The following is an 18,618-nucleotide window of genomic DNA, read 5'->3' on the forward strand; positions in this document are numbered from 1 at the left end:
GAAGACATAGAAGTCAATCAGAAGAATACGGCCTGGTATTACATGTAATTAATATTTATTTATTTGGCACCTCCAAACCAAAAAACACTCTTCCGTTAATTTTACCTTTCTCAGCCAGAACTCTCATCATCAGAGTACAAGCCAAAAGACTATTCCCCAATGTTGAACAAACCTTCGTCGACATGCTCAACATAATGACCTCAACACTCATCCATGCCCTCACAGCACTCGTCAAACATAGAAAAATATATTATTATTATAGATACATACAACAAAGAGACAAACCATACCTACAATTCATCTTCAAATCACAGAGATCTTGTTCAGTATGACAAACCAAACAATCATCCCACTTTGCCAAAACTCCGGCGATGTTACCAACCCCCACTATGTTCTAATGCCGATAATGGCCCAAGGCCACATGATCCCCATGATCGACATGGCTCGGCTCATCGCCAGCCGAGGCGTGCATGTCACCTTCGTCACTACCCCGCTCAATGCCGCACGCAACAACACCACCATTAACTCCATGCATGGCTCTGGCCTCCCCATCCACTTCCTCATCCTCCCATTCCCATGCATTGAAGCTGGCCTCCCTGAAGGTTGTGAGAATCTTGATATGTTGCCAACCGGAGATCTTATCAAGACCTTCCTAGATGCGTGCCGCTTGCTCAAAAACCCTCTCATTAACCATCTCAAAGCTCAAAATAATTTTCCTCCTCCAAGCCTCATCATCTCGGATGCCTCTCTTCCTTGGACTAGAGAGGTTTCCAGAGAGCTATCCATTCCAAGACTATTTTTTAATGGTTTTGGCTGCTTTGCTCTTCTCTGTTGCTTCAAGATACATGAGCATAAGATTCATCAAGCCATTACTGATGAGAATGAGCTCTTTGTGATCCCTGGATTGCCAGATAGGATAGAGTTGACACGTGCGCAGACTCCTGGTTTTTCTATCAAAGAAATGGAGAAGTACATGGTGGAGATGAGAGAAGCTGAGATTGAGGCTGATGGTGTGGTGGTGAATAGCTTTGATGAGTTAGAGATCCAGTACTGTGAATGGTACCAGAAAACAACTGGAAAGAAGGTCTGGATGATTGGTCCTTTGTCACTGTCTAACAAGAAAATTGGTGATGTGGCTGCCAGAGGGAACAAGGCGGCCATAGATGAAGGCTTGTGCATGAGCTGGCTTGACTTCCATGAAACCAAGCTCAGTTCTTTTACGTGAGCTTTGGTAGCATGGCCCATACAAAAGCTTGATCAGCTTTGTGGAGTTAGGACTCTCACTTGAAGCTTCACAGAAGCCCCTTTTATATGGGTGATAAGAGATGGTGAAAAAGGTGGCAGATGTGGAGGAGTGGTTATCTGAAGGGTTTGAAGAGAGAACAAGATCAAGGGGTTTGATCATAAGAGGTTGGGCTTCCCAAGTAATGATCTTATCTCACCAAGCTGTTGGAGGGTTCATGACTCACTGTGGATGGAATTCCACCTTTGAAGGTGTGACTGCAGGTGTGCCAAATGATCACATGGCCTCATTTTTGCTGAACAGTTTATCAATGAGAAGCTGATTGTTCAAGTGCTGAAGATTGGAGTGTCAGTTGGAGTGAAGCATCCTGGAAGGCAGTGGGTCGAAGATAAGGGGGATGCACTGGTGGTTGAGAAGGAGATGATTGAGAAGGCGGTGGTAAGGTTGATGGGAGGAGGAACGGAAGCAGAGGAGATGAGGAAGAGAGCAAAGATGTTGGGAGAGATGGCTGTTAGGGGAATGGAAGAAGGTGGTTCTTCTTACCAGACTTTGAGCAACTTGATAAACTACTTTAATGGTGCTGATCATGACCAAGTGGAGGACAAGAGGCATGTGCAGTTTGAATAGCTTGGATTATTGTTTCTGTTTTGTGATTTTCTACTGTTTGTTTGTTTTTTTTTAATTTAAAAATTTAATTTGTTTGTGAGTAGACTCGAAAATGCATTGGGGTTTTTCTTGTCCTTTCCACAGTTAGTGGAATTTGTACCGTTGTTTTTTTTTAATAAATGTGATTTATTTATTTGTTCAAAAATAAATACATTGTATTCGTTCTAATGCATGTGGTTGATCCATTTTAGAAAAACAAAAAAGTATTGTGTTCTGCATTTGGTTGTCAGTATTGAAAACAAATGAAATTAGTGTTTTTGACAAGGTCGATAAGCTTCGTTAATGGGAGAGGCATGTACAAATGGTGCACTTCAGCCATATAGTTTAAAAATTTCCTACGGATAAATCCCCACACAAGGACCAACAAACAATACTGATAAACAGTAATTGTCACTTGTATACAATGCGTTAGTAGTACTAATGAACAGTACTATGAGAGCAAAGCTTCGAACTGTCATCTCCTTACACACTTTGTAATGAGCTACTAGTAGTTTCTCATAAAATTAGTTTTTCATTATTTGTTTATATGTTTTTGTTATTTTAGATTTATAAATAAATTACAACATACATTTCTTTTTTACAATGGGGACAAGCACTGCTCCATTAAAAGGTTATTAAGGGACGGCAGTTACGGTGATGCACTAATTACGGTACTTTATCAACCATCAAAGAATTTGTTAACTAGGCTGGTGTCACATAGGACGATAAAAGTCTTACCACATACACAACCAGAAGATTTTTAAAAATCAAACCGAGCTAATAAATTCTTTTTCCTATGCAATCTAGAAGATATTTGATATGTAAATTTTACAATATTTAATATCATTTTGTACACTTATTAGGCATGTATTAGAGTAACATTATCTAATTCGTTGTTAAACATGGTGTATTTCGCATTCTCAAGATTCAGGCAGTGTCTAAAAACGAGAGAGAGCAAAAAAAAAAAAAACCATTCTAGAGCCAAAGCAGACTTTCTTACATGCACCTTACGGCATGGATTACCGTCGTAAGTCTCTTTCAAAGAACCTTGCTGCCATGCTTATGTCTATAAGGAAGAGCATAAAGACAAACCAGAGGACCTTACGAGTAGGACGTACGCCCGTAAGACAGACTATTAGGGCTATCCAGAGGAGTTTAAAACCACAACATACTCCCATAAGGGTAGTTGCTAGGGCAATCCAGACAAGCTTACAGTCCAACACTTACGACCTTAAGCTGGACCATAACACAAGATAGAAGACCTTAAAGACGGGACTTACGGCCGAAAGTGATCCTGTAAGGCTCCCAACCCATCAATAACTAGCTTCTTATGGCCACGTTCTTATGCAAGTAAGCAGCCCGTAAGTGGCGTAGTATAAATATTCTTGACTAGGGTTTCTAGGGCATCTTTTGCTCTATTCGAAGGCGAGGCTTATGGGAAAGAAAAGGACTGATCTCTTCAGATTTGGAGGCGAATTAAGATGGAGAATCAGCCCATCTATCTTGAAGAAGAAGGATTGTAGCAGTCAAGATTAGCTTGGTGACATTTGTGGAAGGTCCTCGGGTGTTCTTTGACAATCATCTATCAACACAATCGAGAAGGGGTTTCCATGTCTTCTTTGATTCTCATTGTGCCGTGTTGTTTGGATGCTTGCCCTCCATTAATGGAGGGTTAATTTTGTAAATATTCGGGCATAGTTGAACTCTAGGGTTTTATTCTATTTTGATATTGGTTTTGGATCTTATTGGTTTAATTGTTTCTTAATTGCAACCGATATTGTTTAAATCCAATTGCATGTTTTGTATGCCATGATTGCTAACGAGGCAAAAGCCCTAGTTCTCATGCATTATGTGCTTTGTGACGAGTATAAGTACCCACCTAGCATAGGAATGCCATGATTGGAGGGGATTTTGAGTAAACCTAGCATAGGGAATAGAGTTTAGGAGAAATCACATTTATATGATGTATGGGATTAGGGATAATCTCTTCGCAAGAAAGATTATCTATTTCAGAAATTCTTGTTAATCCACATTGAAATTTGATAGAGTACAATCTGATTGTGGGGTGTCTATATCAACATTATACTAAATTAGATACTAATCGCCCTTGCAAGAGAGGTTTCGTATATTTTAAAATTTCTCTCGTTTCAAATAGGATTACATACTTTTACAACCTTTGACCTAAACTTAACATACCCTAGAGGGATATTATGCCCGGGCATCCCCTTGATTTCTTAACTGCTTTTGCTTCCTTATTCTATTTTTCTTTCCTCTTGTTACTTAGTTTGCTCGCACACATCACAACATTTGTTTAGATTAGTTTTCGGGATTATAACTAGTATAAATACTCTCAATCTTCCATGTGGATCGATATCCCGCTTTTAAGCACTTTATTACACGATCGACACATACACTTGCATCCCTATCAATATTCAGTATCTTGATAGTTTATTTATTTATTTTATACTATAGATAAACCAAGAATTACATTAGAAGGAACAAGTATAAACTCCAGTATAGCCGAATCAAATCAGGATGAGATCAACGATCACCATAACTAGTCAAAGTGATTACTTGGTCAAATACAATGAAAACAAAATTGACAAAGTTACTATCAATGTTAAAAATTTAAAATAATAAAAAATTTATTATTATTTACTAACTATTCCATGCAGCCAACTAATTTTTTTTAATAAAATAGAAAAACAACAATTTATTGAGAAAATAACTACAAAAAATATTTATAAACAATTAAATTAAAAAAATCCATATGAACTATAATTTTAGTTCTTAGAAAATATACATTTTCCAAAAAAAAAATATATGTATATATATAATAAATTATTTTGTATTGAAAAAGGCCCTTGGTCCAATTAGATAACATTGACCTTCGCTCAACCCACTTGAGATCCTTGGTCAATTTGAGTTGGATAGGATTTGGCTTGTTTATAACCCATGCTAATAGATTTTCGAAGATTTGATAATATTCCATCAAAAGTAATAATAATCCAGCCTGGAAATTAGATCAAGATTATCCTCAAAGAAATTTAGGTTTCTTTCGCCATGGGGAAGACTTACATTCCCTAATTAGTTCCTAACGTCCATTCTGATCGATTGGATGTATATTTTTAGGCTCTTTTCTTGGGTATTTAATGATAGTATTAAAAAGGGCTTCCTCTAATTCGAGCCTTGACATTGATAATGTTGGTGTTTGATCAGAGGATTGGCGGGAATATGTTGGGTGTTTGATCAGAGAATTGGCGGGAATTAAGTGCTGGTCTCTGTTGAGAAGTCTGAAGAACAGTTGAAGCAACTTTGCTCTATTATATGTTTGTGTTGTTTGTATGCTATTTGGATTGGCTTACTTTGAATCATTACTGTTTGATGTTTGTTGTGTTATTATGTATCTTGTGAGATGCTTGACTGGCACTCATAATTATGTATCTTTATATTCAGTTTGTTGAATGAATTCAAGGTGTGATCTTGCTAATACTCAAAAAGGCTTTTCTCTTCATTTCAATTGTGTGAGTGTGCATCCTTGTTTCATCTCAGATTGAAGAACTGGTTATTTATCTTGTATTCTACATCAGCATAGAGATCCATCATTGGTATCAGAGATGGCAAGTTCTTCTTCTAGAGATCCATCAGTCCCCTTCTTCGATGGTGAAAAATTATAATGCATGGAGCTTGATGATGAAGACCATGTTCGGTCTAAAAGATCTATGGAACCTAGTTGAAAAAGGGTTCAGTGAAGAAGGTGATGGGAATAGAATCAACGAGAGCATGAAGAAAGATGCAAAAGGCTCTTTCTCATTCAACAAGCTCTTGACAAGAGGATCCTCATCAGGATCACTCGAAGCCAAAACGCAAAAAGGATGCTTGGGAGACCATCAAGAAGGAGTTTCAAGGAAGCACAGAGAATCTCACGATATCAATTACACTCACTTCAAAGAGAATTTGATGCTCTAAAGATGAAGAATGGAGAGAAGATTCAAGACTACATCAGTAGAGTGCTAGATGTAGTGTATAAAATTCGAGTGATGGGAGAAACACTCCGACAAAAGGCTGTTGTAAGCAAGATAGTGAGAAGCCTCACCCCTAGGTTCTCACAAGTAATACATTCTATCATTGAAGCTAAGAATCTGAGTACTCTTAGCATTGATGAACTCAGTGGTTCATTGAGAAATCATGAATCCATCCTTGATATCTCAAGTGAACCAGAAGAAGAGAAAGCTCTCCATGTTAAAAGTTCTCAATTTGGAGATCAAAGCAACAGAGGGAGAGGTAGAGGCCGAGGTTTCTTTAGAGGAAGATCAAGAGGATGAGGAAGAAACACAACCGGTGGACGCTCAATCACAGAAGTTGGAAGTTCAAGCAACAATACAAAGCAGTACAAAGGAGTTCAATGTTTCATTTGCAAGAAATTTGGGCATGTAAAGGCTCAATGCTGGTATAGAAACAAGGAGGCTAATGTTGCAGAAGAAAGCAAAGACAAAGATGGAGAAGGAGTGGTATTCATGGCCATTGGTGATGATGCTGTGAATAAAAATGGAGGAACATGGCTCATAGACAGCGGGTGTTCAAACCATATGACAGTGAGAAAGCTTTTGTTTCGGGTCTTTTGAATCAACGTAAAACAAGATTATCGTGGGCTTGGAGATGGGAAACCTCTTCAAGTTGAAGGTGTTGGTTCTATTCCTCTCGGGTGCAAGTTCGGGAGAGCAGTATTACTCTCACAAAGGTCCAATTAGTGCTCCAACTTAACTCATAATCACGTAAGTGTGGGACAGACGATGGATACCCGGTTATGATGTGAACTTTTCAAAAGCAACTTGCACTATCAGTGAGACAAACTCAAGAGGTATTGTAGCACAGGTACACATGACAAAGCAAAGACTCTTCCCATTAGCTGCTGAGAATGTAAGCTATGCTCTCACAGCACATGATGATACATCACAACTCTGGCACAAGAGGTATGGTCATGTTAACTTAAAGACACTGAAGCGACTTCATGAAGAGGAACTGGTGCTAGGATTGTCACCAATTGCTGATATTGATCCATGTGAAACTTGTTCCTTTGGAAAACAAACCAGAAAAGAGTTTCCTAGAGGTGTGGCCACTCGTGCAAGTTTTCCACTTGAGTTGATCCATGGTGATCTTGTTGGACCAATGAAGACACCAACTATTGGAGGTAATCTTTATTTCATGCTCTTAACTGATGATTACTCCAGGTATTGTTGGCCATACTTTCTGAAGATGAAATCAGAAGCGTTGCATCACTTCAGAACATTCAAATCCTTAGTTGAGAAGCAGCTCTCTTTACCTGTAAAAGCTCTACGGACTGACAGGGGTGGAGAATTCATGTCTAAAGAATTCAAGGGTTTTTGCAACCTCAATGGGATTTTTCATCAGCTCACCGCTCCAAGGTCGCCCCAGCAGAACGGCATCGCGGAGAGGAAAAATAGAACATTTACTGAGATGGCACGAACCATGCTACTAGATGCAGGAATGCCACCGGAGTTATGGGGAGAAGCGGTAGCGACTGCTGTTTTCCTTGTTAATCGCTCGTTGACTCGAGCAGTGGAGGGTCAAACCCCATTTGAAGCCTTGACTGGGTCAAAGCCCAGAGTAAACTTTCTCAAAGTGTTCGGATGCCTCGCACATAGACTGATTGACTCCAGTCAAAGAACCAAACTTGATGCCAAGTCATCTCCGTGCGTTTTCATTGGCTACTACGGAGATTCAAGGGCCTATCGGGTGCTGGATCCGGATACGAAGCGTGTACACATCAGCAGGAATCTTCACTTTTTTGAGAATAAACGTTGGGATTGGTCCTTGCCCTCCAACTCAGCAACCTCAACTTGTGTGTTGTTTGGTGACATGGAGCGAGATCAAGCAGATGAATCCTCACCGTTGGAAATAATAAATCAACGGACTGAGATTCATCACCCTCTTGATGCTTCGTCTCCAACCCTCTCATCGGAAACAACCAGTAACGGCGGAGCTCCGGTGAGGTATAAAAATCTCTCTGATGTTTACTCTTCATGTTCTTTTGCATTAATCACTGCAGACCCAGTGACATATGATGATGCAAAAGCAAGTCCTGAGTGGATTGCAGCCATGAAAGAAGAGATGATGGCCATTCACAAGAACAAAACATGGGAGTTGATGACCCTACCTGAAAACAAGAAGGCAATCGGTCTAAAGTGGGTATTCAAATTGAAGTTCAATCCTGACGGGTCCTTGTTGAGGAGAAAAGCTCGCATTGTTGCGAAAGGCTATGCTCAACGGGAAGGTGAAGACTTTGACGAGGTCTTCTCTCCCGTTGCTCGAATGGAGACTGTACGTCTGTTTCTTGCTATTGGAGCTCAGCGAAGATGGAAGCTCCTTCAACTGGATGTCAAGACCGCCTTCTTGAATGGAGAACTAAAGGAAGAGGTCTTTGTTGAACAACCGGAAGGTTTTATCATTGGAGGAAAAGAAAATCAGGTGCTCAAGCTTAGAAAAGCTCTTTACGGTCTTCGCCAAGCCCCCAGAGAATGGTACAGTCGTATTGATTCACATTTCATTCAATTAGGCTTTGAGAGAAGTGAAAACGAGCCTACAGTCTATAAAAAGCAGCAAGGAGACAGTGAAATGTTAATGTTGTGTTTGTATGTTGATGACATCGTCTATACGAGTTCTTCTGAAGTAATGTTGAAAGAATTCAAAGAGGAGATGATGAAGACGTTTGAAATGTCTGATCTTGGGGAGTTAAAGTACATTCTCGGATTAGAAGTAAAGAAATTGAATGATGGTCTCTTTGTGTCTCAGCACAAATATGCAGTTAATCTGTTAAACAAGTTTGGAATGGAAAATTGCAACTCAGCTACAACTCCAATGAATACAAATGAGCATCTTCAATTACATGATGATTCTAAGAATGTCTGTTCCATAAAATACAGAAGAATAGTGGGTGGTCTGCTCTATCTCACTCATACTAGACCAGACCTCATGTTTGCTGTGTCCACTGTGTCACGATTCATGAGCTCTCCTTCTTCTCATCATTATGGTGCATTAAAGAGAATACTCATGTATGTGAAAGGCACTCTGAATTATGGCTTATTCGATAAAACAATAGATGGTTTGGAATTGCAAGGCCACTCGGACAGCGATTGGGGTGGATCCATTGATGACAGGCGAAGCACTTCAGGTTGGTGTTTCTCTCTTGGATCAGCTGTCATTGCTTGGAGCTCGAAGAAGCAAACCATCGCTGCACTTTCTAGTACTGAAGCTGAGTACATTGCACTCACCTCTGCAGCCTGTGAAGCAGTTTGGTTGAGAAGGTTAATGATTGATCTGTATGAGAAACAAACAAGTGCATCGGTTATATACTGTGACAACAAATCAGCCATTCAAATTGCTAGAAACCCAATACATCATGGAAGAACAAAACATATTGACACCCGTTATCACTTCATCAGAGATCTAGTAAAAGATGATCAAATTAATCTAATTCATTGTGGAACCAATGAACAGCTGGCTGATATATTTACCAAGGCTTTATCATATCAAAAGTTTGTGTATTTTTCGACATGCCCACGGGTGTTTGAAAGCTCCGATCAAGGGAGCATGTTGGTGTTTGATCAGAGGATTGGCGGGAATATGTTGGGTGTTTGATCGGAGGGATTGGCAGGGAATTAAGTCTTTCGGTCTCTACGTTGAGAAGTCTGAAGAACAGTTGAAGCAACTTTGCTCTATTATATGTTTGTGTTGTTTGTATGCTATTTGGATTGGCTTACTTTGAATCATTACTGTTTGATGTTTGTTGTGTTATTATGTATCTTGTGAGATGCTTGACTGGCACTCATAATTATGTATCTTTATATTCAGTTTGTTGAATGAATTCAAGGTGTGATCTTGCTAATACTCAAAAAGGCTTTCTCTTCATTTCAATTGTGTGAGTGTGTGCATCCTTGTTTCATCTCAGATTGAAGAACTGGTTATTTATCTTGTATTCTACATCAGCATAGAGATCCATCAGATAAGTCATGGTGCCGACTTATTAATTGGTATTGAATTGGCAAGCTTAGGAACAAATTAAGGAGATTGGGGCATTCTTAATATTAAAGCCTTTAACCTGACTCTACTTGAGAAGTAATTGTGGAAGTTGACGGAGCCTTCCTTGTGTGGTCTAAGTATGCGTTTCATCAAGTCGTAATTTTTTTAGAAATATATTCACAGCTACTTCCCTCCTTTCTGATCATCTATATCTCCAATTATTAGAAATATAGAGGTTTAATCATTATAATAGTCCCTCTACTTTTTTTTCTCTCTACTTTTTTGGTCCCTGCACCGGAGATTTTATACTTTTTGTCCCTATACTTTTAAAAATGGGTAAAAGAGGTCCAAATCGTTATGTCTCCTTCTATTTTAGAAGTTACGGATTTTTTTTAAAATAAAGTATTAATAAACAATTAGCTGGAGTGACTTTTTTAGAATTAAATATTAATAAATAATAAAAAATAATAAAAGAAAACTCCATGATCCTTCTCCACAACTACTCTACCACCACCCTCCTCAGCCATCGTGATTGCCTCATTCGCCACCCTTCGTTGTCTCGCACCCACCATCTCCCTTTTCTCCACCACCCTCTTGCATTATAGTCTCCTTTTTTTTCATTCTAAGAAACAAAAACAAAGAAAGAAAAAAAAAAGATGAGAGTTGCAGGAATATATATATATATATATATATATATATATATATATATGTGTGTGTGTGTGTGTGTGTGAGTGTGTATGCATATGTATATAATTCAAGTTCTCTGTGAGAGAGAGAGAGAGAGAAGAAAGAAGGAAACATCTCCATTGTTATCACATCTGTTAAGGTATTTTCTCATTAAAAACACAGTATCTTTTAGTTTATATCTTTTTTTCTTAAAAAAAATGGATAAACCACTACAATTAATAACTGAAAAGTACAAAAGCGACTACCAGAGAAGTGGTTACATGCAGAACATAAAACAACAACTCAACAAAAACACCACTAGATGTGGTTCAACAACACAGAACCCCACACAAGGAAGCCCAGACAGAAGGCAAAACCCCTCCAAGGAAGACCCCTGATCGATCTCCTCCACCCTCGGACCTAAGAATAATAGACTGCGCCGAATGCTATCGATAGAACCTTCAAGCTTCGCTTGAGAACCCTCAAAAGCTGCTGAGAACTAGGATAAAATCATACGATTAATCTTTACTTTATATCTTATGCCTTCCCCTTTAATTATATATATATATATATATATATATCTATATCTATGCATGCAATCACTAAGATTCTTGATACATAGAAGGGTTTAAACAATGGTGACCCTCTTTCTTGGTGCACCGGAGAAACAATCGAAGAGCCTTCAGACACTATGCCTAATGAACCGAGGCTATGTCAGTCAGTTATGCTAACATGGTGGCACAGTGAACTTGTGCTCTTTAACTCCTCCATGAACTCGATCAATCCAATGAGCAACTAAGCTCATTAACACTTTGTTGGCATCCCACTCCAACCCAACACCACAACCGCGCTACGCCAGCGGCCATCCCTTCACTAGAATCAAATCCTCGTCTTCACTACAATCTCTAGACACTTGCACCAATTAATAACTCTATCAACATCACCTTTGGTGCTCGTCAGAACTCTATTATACCTTTAGTTTAATAAAGTCTAAACAATGGTGCAAGAGGGCGATAAAAAAGGAGGCGGCGGTGGCCAGTGGCGGATGGAGGGGGGGTCAAGGGTGTGCTTGAGCACCCCCTTGGCCCCAATCAACCAATATTATTATTATTATATATATATAAAAGAGGAACACAGGAGAGAGTTGAGCACCCCCTCTCTCTTCTCTCACACACACTCTCTCTCTCTCTCTCTCTCTATATATATATATATATATATATATTAATAATTCATTGGATCTTTATTTTTCATTTTTTCTAAAAAAAATATTTATTTTTTACAAATTAATACCGATAGTTTAAAAAAAGTAGTGTTTGGAATAAAAATTAATATTTCTTATTTAGATATTTTTATAAATTGGTTTATAAAAAATAAAAGAATTAAAAAAAATCATTGTTTAGCCTTCATTTATTACAAATTAGTTTATATAGAATAAAAATTAGAAAAATATTACAAACATTTATTGGTTAAACCCGTGATTTTTTTATTAGTTAGGATATAAGATATATATATATATATATATAAAAATATTTATATAAATATATATATTTAGAAAATATTTATAAAAATTATTGTTTGGCCCCTTAATTTTTTTATTTTTGTCTTGAATATTATAAATGTATGTGTAACAATTGGATTGGGCTAAAGCTACAATAAATATGTCGTTCAACTAATCTAATTATATATTTTTTAATTAAAAAAATTTTAAAAAAAATTTATAATTTTTTATATGAGCACCCCCTTTATTTTCCTTCTGGTTCCGCCACTGGCGGTGGCCATGGTGGCCATGGTGGCAAAGGAGGGCGTGGCCGCGTGGAGAAGAAAGATAATGGAGTTTTTCTTATATTATTTTTAATATTTTTTAAATCATTTATTAATATTTTATTTTTATAAAACCCATGTTAGTAAAATGTTTATTAATATTTTATTTAAAAAATCTACATCAGCTAAAATTGACGGTGACGTAATGGTTTGGACCTTTTTTACCCATTTTTAAAAGTATAGGGACGAAAAATATAGAATCTCGAGTGCAGGACTAAAAGGTAGAGAGAGAAAAGTACAATGATTATTTTAGTGATTAAGCTAAATATAGATGTCATTCTTTGTTGGTGGAAGAGATGGGTCAATAGATGTGCCATTCTTTTATTAGAAATATAGATGCCTTTCATACACTATACACTTGGGTCTAATACTGTTTATTAGTATTATTTATGGGTACAGGTGTGAGTTCCTTGTGAAATAAATAGTGGTTTCACTCTTTAGGATTGCAGGTTATGGGGATTTTTATAGAAGGTCAGCAAGTCACCGTAATTGTATTTCTGTACCTATTTGTCCTTTTGACAATCATTTAAATAAGAGACGCTTGTGACCTATTTGTAAAAAAAAAATTACTAATCTAAATATAAAAATATGGTTTATCTACTTTTCTTAAAAAAAATAAATAAATAAATATAAAAGGATTGAAAATCAATAAACCTGTGGTTATCCACATTTACTTTAAAAAAAAAAAAATTGAAAATAACCGGACATTATTCCTTATACTGGACGCTATTATAGTGTCTAATACAAATAGGAGGGTAAGTCCTTGATCTATCAGATAAGATTCAATAAACAAGTTCAAGGAATTCATCCCTAATTTTAAGCGTTTGAGCTGCAACATGACACATGCTAGGCCTCTCAATTGAAGATTCAGCACAGCATACAAGGCCTAAAGCCACAACAGAGAGCACACACTCCTTTTTTTTTCGGTATTCACTGTCATCATCTTCTTCTGAGAACATTGATGGATCCATGATCTCCATGATTCTCTCCGGAGATGCGTAAGTCTCAGCAAATTTTATCATTGTCATACCATCCTTGAAACTCTCATCAACTGGTCTCTTTCCTGTCAGCAACTCCAGAACAAGGATCCCATAGCTGTACACATCTCCCATGGTTGACACCTCACTCCCAAAGCCATACTCTGCATGCATACAATCATCAACGATATTTTAATATAACAGAGTAAAATGAAACCATCTACAATATATACCTGGGGGAACATAACCAATGGTTCCTCTGATGATCCCAGTTGAGGTTGTCGAGCTTTGCAATGAGTTGTTGTTGTGATTGTTGTTCATTAGTATCTTTGCAAGTCCAAAGTCTCCGACATGAGCATTCATGTCATCATCCAAGAGAACATTGCTTGGCTTCAGATCACAATGAACAATAGGAGGTTGGCAAGAGTGATGAAGATACTCCAACGCATCAGCAACATCAATGGCCACATTCAATCTTTGAATCAAACTCAGAGGACTTTGGTGTTGTTGATTCTCCACTGGATGTAACCATGAATCCAAGCTTCCATTTGGCATCAAGTCTAAAACCAGAGCTTTGAAGTCATTGCCTTCTGAATCAGTGCTTACGCATGAAGTGATGATCTTGATGAGATTCCGGTGTCGGATGCTTCTGAGTGATTCACATTCAGACAGAAAGCTCTTTGAAGCTCCTTTTATATCGAGACTGAAGACTTTAATGGCTACCATCATCATGGCACTGTTGATGCCCTGAAGAGTTCCTTTGTAAACAGAAGCATGCTTTCCTTTTCCGATGAGATTGCTGGGAGTAAAACCATCTGTTGCTCTGACCAAATCATAGTATGAAACTCTTGGAAACTCTTCATATGGAACAGGCAAGGATGATGAAGTCTTTGTTTTCATCTTTGATTCTCGTTGCCGTTGCCGTTGCCGTTGCCGAAACAAGAAAAGAAATAGCAAGAGCAAGAGAAGGCACGATAAAAGGGAAACTATTGGGATCACAATCTTTAGGATTAGAGATCCTCTACTTGTTTTCTTATGGGACTTGAGGCAGATGGATAAGTGAAGTTGTGGGACGCCACCACAAAGCTCAACATTTCCAACTAAAAGTAGTGCAGATGAATTTGTAAACACCCCTTTTAAAGGGAGTTCTCCGTGGAAGTGATTGTAAGAAAAGTCCAAAAAAGAAAGGTACTTCAAATCCTGTAGGAACTCTGGGACAGACCCTGATAAGTTATTGTTTGATAGACCAAGTGTTTGGAGGAGTTTTAAGTTGCTAAAAGATGAAGGAATGCCTCCTGACAAGCTATTGTGTGAAAGGTTTAAATTTTTGAGACCTTTTAGTTTGCCTAAAGATGGAGGAATGGATCCAGTAATGAGATTACCTTGCAAATGGAGGTCTTCTAAGACTACACATCCACTGATAGTCCCAGGGATTTCACCTGTCAATCTGTTCCCACTCAACTGCAATTGTTGTAGATTTATCAAGCTTCCAATTTCAAAAGGAATAGTTCCATTGAAAGAGTTGTTAGCTAAATCAAGAACAGAGAGTGAAAAGAATTGTCCAAGGATTTCTCCGGGCATTCTCCCACTAAATCTGTTGTTAGAGAGGGCCAGTGTTTTGAGTTGCCTGAGAGTTATCATAGAAGAAGGTATAGTGCCTTCAAATCTATTCCCAGATAAGTAGATATCCGACAACAAAGTCAGATTGCCAATGCTGGAGGGAATGTAGCCTGTGAACTTGTTGTCGCCCAAACTCAAAACCTGTAACTTGGCAAACTGTCCAATGTGCTCTGGAATTGGGCCAGTCAGTTGATTATTACTGAATTGCAAGATATTCAAACTGACTAAGTTTTCAATCCCATGAGGAAGGATCCCTGAGAAATGGTTGTAATCCATGTACAAATGGATCATCTCCTTGGAGAAGTTGGCTACTGACAGAGGTAACACACCTCCGAGATCATTGAATGCAACAGAGAGACTCTGCAAGTTGCTGCAATTCACCAAGGAATCAATGAAGGTCCAATCAGTGGCATCGCTGGCTTGAAACTGATTGTTCTCTAAATTGAGGTCATGAAGACCATGCATCCCTCCAAAAATTGGAGGCACTGTCCCACTAAACTGGTTACTTGAAATATAAATTGTCTCTAGAAGAGAAGCATTGGACAGTGAAGCAGGGATGGCTCCGGTAAACATGTTTCGGGCAATGTAAAAGGATGTGAGTTTAGAAAGCTTGGTACCTAAACTTGAAGGCAGCCTACCATGGAGCTGATTGCCTGCAACGCTTATAAAGCTCATAGATGAAATGTTGAACAAAACTGAAGGGATTGTCCCATGGAGCAAGTTCCAGGACACCTGAAAATGATCAAAGTTTGACAGTCTGCCAAGTTCTTCAGGGATGATTCCTTGTATATGATTTACTGCCAAACGGAGTTGAACTAGAGAAGAAAGGTTCCCAATGGATGATGGAATGACTCCAGTGAGACTGTTATTGGATAAAACCAGGACCTTGAGCTTGGGGAGAGTTCCACCATGCACAACAGGGATAGAACCATTGAGCTGGTTGCCAAACAAGTCGAGAACTCTGAGTTGAGAACAGTTGACCAAACTTACTGGGATCATGCCATTAAGCGCATTGAAACTGAGGTTCAGGTACCGCAGCTGGTGCAGGCGACCAAACTCCGGTGGGACCTCGCCGGAGAATTCGTTGAGAGAGAGCTCAATGTTGTTCAGGAAGCTAAGATTGGCAATAGAGGGTGATATGAAGCCTCCCAGGCCCAACATGGAGAGATTGATAGAGGTGACTCTACCTTTGTGCATGCCAGAACAAGTGACACCAGTCCAGTTGCAGAAATAAACAGAATCATTCCAAGAATTAAGAGCTCCATAAGGATCAGATGTGACTCCATTCTTGAATCCAAGCAATGCTAAGTGATCTTCAGTCTCGAATGCTAACAAAGTGGTTGCCATGAAACAGAGAAGCAAAGAGAAAAAGGGCAAATGAGAGAAACCCATGACTATTAACAGTGCTTCATAATCCGTTAATGGAGGACAAGAGATGATTTTATACTGCAATACTGATATAATACTGATACAGTGATACATGTTCTTGTTGGTAGTAAGGGAGAAAACTTGGAACCTCAATAGCTCGGCGGTCAATGTTGTCATTAAATAATGATGATATGATGAAGACAAATGTTTGTTTTTTTGTGGATAAAGGGCCGACAACGACAAGGCAGGTAGAAAAGTATATATATATATATATAACTCAACCAGCACCAACTCAATACTGCGGACAAGAATCAGGTGCGGTCTGTTGCTCCTGAGGCCCAGCCCCATGGAGAGCAGCTGAGCATGGCCCAGTTTGTGGGTCTATTTCAATTTAAAATCCTTAGCATCCTCTAATGTGAATAATTACTAATCTATTAAGTATATTGTTGATTTGTCTGAGGCCGAGGTGGACTTTGTAATGAATCGAATCAGCCCTCACATCTGACCCTGGCCTCAGGTTGAGTGGTATTTTGTCTCGGGTGTGTTGCTCATTGGTTCCTAAGAAATATGCCAGCAAATTCAATGCAATCGATGAGTCAGAATCAAAACTTACTGGGGACAGGTATGAAACCAATGACTTCATTGGGGACATCTTACACGCCCCAAACCTGGCTTGCTAGATCTAGTACGCCGACAAACGGCCACACACCTATGGGGTGGAACACAATAAACATGCAAGCCTTCAGAACTGTTCTAGAACAAAAATTATGAAGCTCAAAAGTACAACTTTAAATACAAGTTGAATATAATAGGTTCAAATACAAAGAAGTATTCTAAACATAATTCAAATACTCACACAAACATAATGATAACCCAAAAAGTTTAAAAGAAAGAGCATAAGTTTTCACTAGTCAACTAAGTTGCTTGTTGGATTACTTACTCCAAATCTGAAAAAATTCAACAACAAGATTATTAGTGTAACCGCCCAGCAAGTAACCGACTAAAAAAAACTAGGATCATATGAAGTTTCAAAAATTTGAAATAAAAAAAAAATCATATCACATAGTACAAATATTTATCCAAAATATAGTTCATAAAACAAAAACCGTTCAACAAAATACAATTCAATGGCAAACAAAGATATATGTTTCCAAATCACTATGCCCAAAATAAAATATCAAAAATCATTTATTTACACTCGTTGGCCCGAGTCAGATTTTCAGAGCACATTTATTTACTCTCAGTGACCCGAGCAAGATTATCAGAGGTCATTATTCTCCACCGATGGAACTGTGCAAAAATATAGTTTCTTATTAAAGTCAGAAACTCATGTTGACATGGTCAGTATTTAACCTCAGGTAATAGGGTTAGTACCTATTTAATTAGGGACTAAACGTATTTATGTCAAAATAAGTTTATTATCCAAAAACCAAAATTAGAATTTCACATAATTTCAAACATATCCGGATTTACAGAATAATTTGCCAAGCAAAATATCAACATACTTATTATCCAATTTCTTTTATAGCAAAAATAATCCAGTTATATTCAAAACAATTAACCAGCTTAACATATCAAAGGTTAACAAATATAATCAAATATGGGAATTAATATTTCAAAGAAAGAGAAATAATTCAAAATTTTAATAAATATATAATACCAAAAAATGAATTAAAACCCAACAAATGATTTAATATTATGCAGGCAACCTAAAAAAAACAAGGAATTAATTAAATAAAAGAATAAATTCACAATTGTCGGTAATTAGAATATATATTTATGTATATACATTTATATGTAGTGTTACTTATTTGATTAATGTCCAAAACAACCTAAATTCTAAGGCAAACCAAGTTCCTTCATTATGCCCTAAAATTGGGAAGTAACCTATTAGTATCGCAAACAATATGAATTTTTACAATAATCATGGGCTTGCTAGAAAATTTTCAGGAGGGTACAAATGCAAAAAATCAAAGTGTCACTCTATTCTCCCAAAATTTGATTCTTTTCAAGGGTATAATAGCATATATCCACTCTAAATGGTCATATAAAAATTCTATCATGACCCTTGAGTAGTAAATCAGACACAAGTTTGTCTATCTTTTCCCAAATCACAAAATTCTAAATCTTAAAAATATTAGACACTGGAGGCTATGACATATCCAAATTTCACAATGATTTGAGATCTACAAGATTTAAACCAAGAATTTGAGTAAACCTATTTCTGCAAATCAGAAA

At 37.8% G+C, this 18,618-nt stretch overlaps 1 protein-coding gene and 1 pseudogene across 1 annotated transcript; one reads left to right on the forward strand and one right to left on the reverse strand.

The window, feature by feature from the left end:
- Positions 1-388: 388 nt before the first annotated feature.
- LOC120279155 lies at positions 389-1,870 on the forward strand (annotated as a pseudogene).
- Positions 1,871-13,139: 11,269 nt separating this feature from the next.
- LOC120279157 (putative receptor-like protein kinase At3g47110) lies at positions 13,140-16,557 on the reverse strand. The gene is made up of 2 exons (XM_039286021.1): positions 13,626-16,557; positions 13,140-13,556 (listed from the first exon to the last, which is right to left on the reverse strand). The coding sequence occupies exons 1-2, from the start codon at positions 16,555-16,557 to the stop codon at positions 13,198-13,200; spliced, it is 3,291 nt and encodes a 1,096-aa protein (XP_039141955.1). The 3' UTR covers positions 13,140-13,197.
- Positions 16,558-18,618: the final 2,061 nt, after the last annotated feature.

This window comes from Dioscorea cayenensis, chromosome 16 (genome assembly GCF_009730915.1).
Source record: "Dioscorea cayenensis subsp. rotundata cultivar TDr96_F1 chromosome 16, TDr96_F1_v2_PseudoChromosome.rev07_lg8_w22 25.fasta, whole genome shotgun sequence".
NCBI classification, from domain to species: Eukaryota; Viridiplantae; Streptophyta; class Magnoliopsida; order Dioscoreales; family Dioscoreaceae; genus Dioscorea; species Dioscorea cayenensis.

Bases quoted from the DNA above. Each gene is read 5' to 3' on its own strand.
- LOC120279157 (XM_039286021.1), bottom strand. From the start codon at position 16,557: ATGACAACATTGACCGCCGAGCTATTGAGGTTCCAAGTTTTCTCCCTT. The intron at 13,557-13,625 runs GTATATATTGTA...GTATGCATGCAG, and splicing joins CATTGGTTATGTTCCCCCAG to AGTATGGCTTTGGGAGTGAG.